This window comes from Carlito syrichta, unplaced genomic scaffold (genome assembly GCF_000164805.1).
Source record: "Carlito syrichta isolate Samal-C Ts95f unplaced genomic scaffold, Tarsius_syrichta-2.0.1 Scaffold316499, whole genome shotgun sequence".
Lineage (NCBI taxonomy): Eukaryota > Metazoa > Chordata > Mammalia > Primates > Tarsiidae > Carlito > Carlito syrichta.
Window position 1 is genome coordinate 68,594 of NW_007260595.1, and position 9,467 is coordinate 78,060.

The 9,467-nt window shown below is 39.0% G+C and overlaps 1 protein-coding gene across 3 annotated transcripts in view; it reads right to left on the reverse strand.

Annotated features, from left to right (window-relative positions):
• Nucleotides 1-9,467, reverse strand: part of ERCC4 (ERCC excision repair 4, endonuclease catalytic subunit) — a 32,953-nt gene that overhangs the window by 8,021 nt on the left and 15,465 nt on the right. For 2 of the 3 annotated variants that reach the window (XM_008074597.1, XM_008074595.1), the window contains 3 exons: nt 8,472-8,582; nt 6,161-6,758; nt 3,695-3,787 (listed from right to left, as the gene is read on the reverse strand). In XM_008074597.1, the coding sequence (XP_008072788.1) occupies nt 3,695-3,787; nt 6,161-6,758; nt 8,472-8,582 (802 nt within the window). The remainder of the gene's footprint in view (nt 1-3,694; nt 3,788-6,160; nt 6,759-8,471; nt 8,583-9,467) is intronic. The other variant, XM_008074596.1, reaches the window with a different exon arrangement.

Consider the following 9,467-nt stretch of genomic DNA (forward strand, 5'->3'; position numbering starts at 1 on the left):
ATTTATTGTAGAGATGAGGTCTCGCCAAGTTGCCCCAGGTGGGTCTTGAACCCGCAGGCTCAGGCAAATCCACTCACCTCAGCCTCCCAAAGCGTGGGATTACAGGCTGAGCCACCGAGTCTGACTGCAATCATATTTTCTAACTAAAATTTCAAATAATCTTATTCTTTCCTTTACAAAACAGTGACCTCCTCAACACTGTATACTGAGGATGCTGTTACTAATTTTTCTACCCAGAAAGCATTTTGTTATCAATACTTAAAAATGTAATCTTTTTTCTCTTTGCTGTCATCTGTAATCTACAAATCTGCCATCTAGCTAAACATCCTTTTACTGCCAGTTTGCCTGATTCATTCCTTCCTGGAATAGTAGCACTGCTTTTGTTCTTACAGCATCACCCATGCAGTTCTTGGCAAAAGCACATTCATTATCTTATTCTCATACTGAATTTTTCTCTAAGTACAAGTACAGTGCAAATGTTCTTTCAGCAATACAACTCAAAAATGTTTTTACTTTTCAAAACAAACACCTCTCAAATTTTCCAAGTATTCTGGGAAAGTACATATCTTAAGATTCTAAATAGTGTAACCATCTGATTGCTATGTAAAATGGGAAGATCTTATTTATAAACAGACAATCACCTTGAGAGTTTCATAGATAAAATTACATTAAAACCTGGTGCAGAAATTATAGTGTGGATTTAAATGTGGGAGAGAGTCCATGTTCCAGGTTCTGGGAGTGAGGGTCCATCACATGCAGGACTTATCTACGTCTTGTCATTGAGCCCTTGATGTGTAAAAGCACTCACACAAGTCAGGTATGGCATGGGGTCCTCAACACCTTACTAATACCTACTAAAAGTCCTCTTCTCTAAGACTAGCCTCCCTGGTTACTGGAGAAGAAGTAGCTGCATGAAGAAAGCATGGATCATAAAATCCACTTACTCAGGTGATGTCTTCCTCACATTCTACCAGCCTTCTCTGGCTATAACACAGTGCAGGAGAGGATTAACTCCGTAGGCCTGGGTTGCTCAAATTGCAGATTTCTAAGAAAGGTCTGAATACCAATAACCTGTGTATTTTAGTTCTATGTGCTCCTTTGTAACTAGGTGACAATTACTTTAATCAGAGAAAATATAGGCAAAGCCTGTTTTTAAAAAGAGTGACAGAATGGTTAGGAGGTACTGGCCCACATACAGCCTCACCAGGTCTTTGATTCTAGCTCCTAAATACTCTTAAATCTGTCCTCTCCCCTCCATTAACCTAAGCTGGGCTAGTGCCTTCTCTCATCAGACAATTGCAATAGCCTTCTGACTAGTGTCCATGCTCATTAATTCCAGCCTGATGCCAGAGATGTTTTAAAAATACACTTAAGTCACTTTCCTCCATGCTTCAGTGTGTATTATTGCCCTTACGGTCCTAAGTCCTTAATGGAGCCTTTTACCTCTGGACTTTCACACACACCTTTGTGTGACATAATCCCCTTCACCACGTGATCTTCCTAGCAGCTCCCACAGGCTTTTCACATAGCAGCTTAAATATCGTGTCCTCAGGGAAGCTGCTTCCGATCAGCGCCTGGCTCTGTGACACACGCTTCTATCAACCCTATTATTTTACCTTGTAGCCAACAGTGCTTTGCACACTTATAGTTATTACCAATATTTACAATCATGTCATGCCTGTCTTCTCCACTACGGCAGAAGCTCCAGGAAGGCAGAGGCTTTTTCTACATCACTGTGACCTCAGCACTTTAATATTAGCATGGGGCCTGGCACATACCAGATGCTGAATAAATAATGTTTTCTGCTTGAGTCTCAGGAAGTGAAGGTCTACAAGATGCAGAGTAAAATAGGGGGTACTAGCTGGGCTCGGTGGCTCAGCCTGTAATCCCACACCTTTGGGAGGCTGAGGTGAGTGGATTGCCTGAGCCCGCGGGTTCGAGACCCGCCTGGGCAGTAAGACCTCATCTCTACAATAAATCAAAAAATCAGCCGGGGGTGGTAGCGCATGCCTGTAATTCTGGCTACTTGGAAGGCTGAGGCGGATGGATCGCTGGAGCCCAGCAGGTCGAGGCTGCGGTGGCTGGGAGCGGCCACTGCACTCCAGTCTGGGTGACAGAGTGAGACTCCAACTCAAAAAAAAAAAAAAAGATAGGGGGTGCTAAGGGCTTGGAACAAGAAAAGGTAGCCTATATGATATGTGGTCTGTTATAACAGTATTTCTGAAATGTTCTTTCAAAAATATATATATACACACATATACAATATAAACAATTCCACAGAGCACATTGGTAGAAAATATATTTTCAGCCGGGCTCGGTGGCTCAGCCTGTAATCCTGCACCTTTGGGAGGCTGAGGTGAGTGGATTGCCTGAGCCCGCGGGTTCGAGACCCACCCAGGCAACTTGGCGAGACCTCATCTCTCAATTAAAAAAAAAAAAGAAAAAAAAAGAAAAAAAGAAAATATATTTTCATAGGCTGAGAGGACTGAGCAAAAACTGTATGGCTAGTAGCTGGAAGGGCCAAGGCACGTAATAATTCTTGAGGATTTGAAGGGAAGGGAAGGGGCCTGCCAATGCACCATGCTGAGCCTCCCAGTGGGATTCCATGGCACTGATTCGGTAAATACCCATTTCTAGGAATGTTTGCCCTGGACTAACTGGGCATATATTTTACACATATGTTGACAACCTACATCCAGTGTTGTAGGAAGGATGTCCATTTTGAAATTTGGCCTAGGGCCCTGGCAGGCTGACAACCACTAAAAATATTTTTTGTCCTACGTTGCCAATGTCTAAGGCTTAGAAGATTGGTCTGGCCCAGTCACACTCAGTTCAAGCCTTGATCTCCTCTAGTCTAGGCTTCCTCTGGCTCAGCTCAATGATGTCCCATCCAGCCCTTGTCCTGGCTTCTGGAGCCCCTTAGAGACAATTTGGCCCATCTTTCCACATCTAGCTCCACCTCCTTAACAATGTCCCTGGTGGGCAGTTATCAAATTTATTGAATGCTTTCAGAGGTAAGAGGTAGCCTTCTACCTACCTCTTTTGTGAACATCTCATAAATATTTTCCTTATGTTCAATGAAAAGGCATTTCCTACTAGAATTGAAATACTACCAGATACCCATTCTCAAAAACATATGCATGTGTATGTTCAAACAACATACATCCTAAAAAATATTTTCCCAGAGTGATCTATTGGTGATGATCATAACTAGCTGAGTTGTAAAAGCATTTCCCAGTAAAAAGTAAAACACCCACCCGCCCACAGACATGGACGTTTCACAAGGAGGAAAAAAAAATCATTCAAAGGAGGGGAGAATATTGTGCATAAGGCAGGGAGGAAGGAGATTTATAAACTATTTCTTAGAAAAGTAGCATTTTAGTTATATTTCTAGGGTTTTGTTATATTTCTTTATAAACTGAAAAGCAGTTCTCTTCATTACATGTCTAATATTCTACTAAACCATCGAAAAGCAACTGAAGATGGTGGAAGGGAGGGGGAAGAGAAAAAGGAAGTATGTGCTGAGGTAGATGCTGAGGCACAAATGAGACCACATGTTTATCTCCAGGTGACTCTCTCTCACTTCTTCCCCACCCCATCCTTCCTGAGGGCTATTCCCCCAATCAAAGAAGCCTCGGGACCTTGAAAGGCCTTTGATGTATGGCAACTTTCATACTGATCGTCTATGTATTACCTTATGAGTTTTTCAAAAGCTTCCTTTTCTTTCCGCAAAGCAGTGAGATAGCGTTGTTCCTCAGTTGAACCTCCATAAATAAGAAAGTAAACCCTGCAAGTTAAGACAGAACTTTTAGATTGCAAAAATGTAGTTTTAATCCCCGAAAGGAACAGCAGAACATTTGAAATCAGCAACCTAGAGTGCTCAAATAATAAATATTTGATTAAGAATAAACGGCTCCATTCATCACACACTAACTAAAATTAAGCTGCCTAAACCCCACCTGTTAAAGGTCTTATTACCACATGCTTTTTTTTCTTTTGCCAAAAGGAGGAACAGAGTTTGGGTAAACGCCGAAGTATAACTAGAGGGATAGAATAAGTCTTTCCTCCTAAGTACAAACAAATCAAGAAACACAAATCTCAGAGGCTTCTCTTTTTTTTCAATTCTTTCAAACAATCATTTAAAAAGTTGGATAGGCCGGGCTCAGTGGCTCAGCCTGTAATCCCAGCACTTTTGGAGGCCGAGGTGAGTGGATTGCCTGAGCCCGCGGGTTTGAGACCCGCCTGGGCAACTTGGTGAGACCTCATCTCTACAATAAATCAAAAATTAGCCTGGCGTGGTACACTCGCCTGTAATTCTAGCTACTTGGAAGGCTGAGGCGGAAGGATCGCCAGAGCCCAGCAGGTCGAGGCAGCGGTGGCCGGGAGTGGCCACTGCACTCCAGTCTGGGTGACAGAGTGAGACTCCAACTCAAAAAAAATAAAATAAAATAAAATAAAAAATAAAAAATAAGCCGGGCTCAGTGGCTCAGCCTGTAATCCTGCGCCTTTGGGAGGCTGAGGTGAGTGGACTGCCTGAGCCCGCGGGTTCGAGACCTGCCTGCACAGGCGAGACCTCATCTCTACAATAAAATCAAAAAATTAGCCGAGCGTGGTAGCGCGCTCCTGTAATTCCGGCTACTCGGAAGGCTGAGGCGGAAGGATAACCGGAGCCCAGCAGGTCGAGGCTGCGGTGGCCGGGAGCGGCCGCTGCACTCCAGTCTGGGCGACAGAGTGAGACTCCAACTCAAAAATAAATAAATAAAATAATAAAATAAATTAATAAAAAGTTGGATAGTAGTTATAAAAGCCAGATTATGAAAGCTCTTGTTGGTGAAAAATCAACAAGTGAAATCTATATCTATATGACCTATATCTTCTCAAGTAAGTTCTTTTTTATTCATATCTTAACAGAACAGAGCTATCACACATTTTATATAAACACGCAGGCACAGAAGACATATGGATCAAAGAACAATTTGATGTATTTTCTCTTAGAAAAGGCTTTCTTTTCTATCTTGCTTGTTTCTGAGTTAAAGTAAGCACCTCCCCCGTTTCTTTTCTTCACTTCCTATCAGAAATATCAGAGGTATTTATCCTTTTTGAGCCTCAGTTTCTCTTTTGGACTTTATCTTTCTAGATTATATTTCTTCAAGGCCTAGACAGGGGAAGGATTATTGGGTAATGAGTCAAGAGACTTCAGTTCTCCCACAGATGTGCCATGTGGCCGAGGCCAGGTTATTTACCATTTCTGGGTTTCAGTTTCCCATTGACAGAGTGAGCAGTTGAACTCCCATATTTTCAGGCAAGAAAGAAGCTGGGCACATATAAGCTATGCAAAGTTTTTCAACAGCAATGTATGAAAAATTTACAAGTCTATAATTATTTTGCCAGCTTCATCTAAACTCTTCAGCCTGCATTACTTCTGATCCAGCTCCTCCATTCATTTCTACTCTGAAAAGGCTGTACTGGTTAAACTACTAGGCAGGTTTTTGGTTCAGACTGAGTTCAGGATATTAATTTTGCTATTTATTTCCCCTCAGATAATTGGAGAGCCAGAACATTATCTTCCTTGAGAGGCATCATTTTCTCATCTGATTATTTCTATAGATTTTTCATCTGATATTTCTTGAATCTCAAGAAAATTTGGTACAGTAATTCCCCCAAACATTTTGGTTTTATGTTGATGTTTAAGTAATTTAGTAAAATTTACAGGAAAGACATTTTAGCAGATTAAAATTATTTTGCTAAATCATATTTATAATAACTTTGGTAGAATTTAGACTATTATGAATTTCCTAGACTTCTTCAGAGACAGCGTCCCACAAGCTACAAACCAGTGCATAAAGAATAAGGTAAAGAACAGAGCAGCATGTAACAAGAACATGGGTAGTACTCTACCTCTCTACCAACAACGGTTTGTTGTTCAGCTATGGCACTTGATGTCCTTCCTATGCAACTTTCCAGATTCAACAGAAAGCAAAATAAGGTTTCATAAACATAAGTAGCATTATAACAATCTTTTAAATAAATAAATAAATAATAAATACACTCTTTTAAAGATAAGAAAACTAACATGCAACTGGTATAGTTTCTGTGTTAAGTCTGAAAGAACTGTGAAATTGAAAGCTTTAAGAAACAGCTAATATTCTTTATAACTTGCCTCAGAGGTTTCCCAGGTCTGCTTGCCCTATAAATTTCAAGCTGACGAACAAATGTTAGTTCTGTATCATAAAGAACCACGTATCTTGGCTCCACTTCATGGAGTACCCTTGTTAGAGCGTAGGGGTCGCTACAACCCAGAAGAGGATGGATGATAGTGAGGGGTTCTTTCAGGATTCCATAAGCAGCATCCGATGATACATTTAAGTCAAATTCTTCATGCTTAATTTCTTCAAAGCAGCTTTCTGGGCTACTGCTTATTTCTCTGCGGTGGTCTTCTTCAACATTTTCTTCTTTTTCCAGCTCTTCAGATTTTTCTATCATTTGAGTTAAAGTCAGCCTTGGTTTTTTCTTTTTGAGAGTCTTTTCTTTGGCAGAAGCCCGTTCTTTGTTTTGGGAGGTTTTGGCTCTTTTGTTAGATTTCATAATTCTCTTTGAACTGCCCTCTTTCCTAAATTTCCTCCACACTTCTTCAGCTTTGCTGTCCTTCTCAAAGGTTTTCCTGTAGAGCCTCAATAAGAAGGCCTCTGCTCCAACAGTGATATAGTCTCTCAGCTGGGAACATGTTCGATCATCACTTGCACAAATAAGTACTTGGCCTAAAATTAGAAAACAGTGTTATGTTACTGTTATCTCACTTGTCCTCCTATTCCCTGTGTGTTCCTTATCCCTCCCCACAATGGAAGAAAGGTTACTTGTTAGTATTAAAGACCCATAATTTTCAAATTGTTCAAAAAAGGTCTTAGGTATTTATCAAATGCTTTCACTTCTCTGACAGAATTATTAAAGTCTTTTAAGTAAAATCAAAGCTAGACTATTTAGAGTATTATGAAAGTACAATCATGGTATAATAGTGGCTTTAAAGAAGCTCTTTTTAATTAATACTTTTCTGGAGATGCTTATACACCAAAATAAATTCCAAGTGAATTCTAGAGTCAAGTGTTAAAAATTAAACCATAAAAAAAGATGACTATTCTCTATCTCGCCAAAAGGAGATGATTTTCTAGGTTTAAAAGCAATGGAAGAAATCTTAGAGACAATCAATATCTACACTTTTAGACTGACTCTATAAGAATAAAAAACTGCATTAAAAAAGCTAAGGACAAAAAACACTTTATGTAACATCTATTGATAAATGTTATATCATATGTATAATGAGACAATACAAACTGAAGACATAGTCTAAATTGGCAAAGGAGACTAAGACAATTCAAAAAATAGGGAAAAAAATGCATTTGAGAACATGTTGAACTCACAAAATTCAAAACAAGATAACATGTTCTCCAAATTAGTAAAATTGTTATTTATGAAATAACATATATATTATATAGATATAATATGTATACACACACATATAGAGAATTTTCAGTCATGGTTAGCTAAGCAAAAAAGAGATAAGCTATTATATTGCTAGGATAAATAAAAATTAACAAAAACTTTCTGTAAATCAATGCAATAATATGTCTCAAGAACTTAAAAAATGTCAATACCATATGACCCATTAGTTCTATACCCAGAAATAGACCATGACTTTAGCAACATGAAATAGAAAATATGTGACAGAAAAGTTGGGTAGAAATATGCTAATGTTAACAGCAGTTGCTAGGGGCAATTTTTTCCCTTCTCCCTTTTCTTTATCCTATTCACTTTTTCTACAGTGAGCATATATGACTTTGGGTCTTAAATCACAGCATTGTAAGTTCTGGAATAATGTCAGCAGCATATTTACTGATATAAGTATTGCATACTTGCCTTTCTTGCTCTGTAAGAGTTTAGACTCAACAGATTTTTTTAAAATCCAGTTTTACTTTCTATCTGACTTTATTTTTAAATTTATAGTTTGGGTTTAGTCTACTGTGCTATTCTACTAGTATACTCCACGTTTGAAGAGAGCAGCCCTAAAATTCAGATTTTTTTTCAAGAGTTAGGTCAATGCCACTCCATAGAAGAACTTAGGCATCTTTGGAAAGATACTTGCTGAAGATATAAAACAGAAGTCCTATTAAGCTTATTTCTTCTAGATTACAGATTTTAAGGCTGGTAAATATATGTGTGATGATTAGCTGAATCTTTAAATAGAAGTCCTAAGAACCCAACCAGTAAAAAATCCTGCCTTTATAAATATACAATGATTCAACCAGAAGAAAGTTACATCAAGTGAACAGAAATGAGGTTGCCACTAGGATTTCAGTGTTCATTTGGCATCTATTCATCTACCTTTTAAAACAGTAAATTACTTTCAAAGAGCTAACTAAATCCAGACTTATTTGATAGATTTTGAAAGCAAATGTTATTGCCTCCTTTTTTCCTACCTGGACCACCAAGGGCTTCACTCTCCTTATTTTCTGCCTCAATTTCTTTCAATACTTCAGTTAGCGTTTCCCACTTTGGGTTGCTTTCTAGGACCAGTTCCTTTTTTGTTTCTATACGGAAATAAAAGATAACCTCTTTCTATGAGATAATATTTACCCACAGAATATTCTATAGGCTTTTAAAACAACAGATAACACAAGTATCATTACATAAACCCACTTCTTTGAGCTTTTTTTACAACACTTGATGGAGTCTGCTTCCCTGAAAAAAGTCTACTTAAGGTCTAAATGAAAGATACTTCAGACCATTAATACAGGTTCATAATGCCTTAATAGAAGGTTACAAGCATGGTCATTAATGAGAGATGACTCTGTATTAGCTGTCTACTATGACACTATATATAAGCTGCAATACAAAATAAAGATAAACATTAATATTTATTCTTTCTTTCTTTTTTTTTTTTTTGGAGTTGGAGTCTCACTCCATTGCCCAGGCTGGAGTGCAGCGCCATACTCATGGCCACTCCAGTGTTGACCTGCTGGGCTCCAGTGATCCTTTTGCCTCAGCCTTCCAAGTAGCTGGAACTACAGGCGTGTGCTACTGCGCCTGGCTAATTTTTTGATTTATTGTAGAGACGAGGTCTCACCAAGTTACCCAGGCTGGTCTCAAACCCACGGGCTCAGGCAATTCATTGTCCTCGGCCTCCCAAAGTGCTGGGATTACAGGCTGAGTCATCGAGCCCAGCCAGTATTTATTATTTCTAAAGTCCCCATGAGTTTCACAATCCTGAACAAGGATAAAAGTAGCCAACAGCCAAACTTTTATTTCTGTAAGTATTCAAACACATCATTAATATATTCACTTTAGTTTTGAAACAGACCTTTAAAGCAGGCAGAATGCAAGCATTAACTCCATCCCATGTTTTAAAAAGTTAGTGATAAACTGGGCTCGGTGGCTCAGCCTGTAATCCCGCGCCTTTGGGAGGCTGAGGTGAG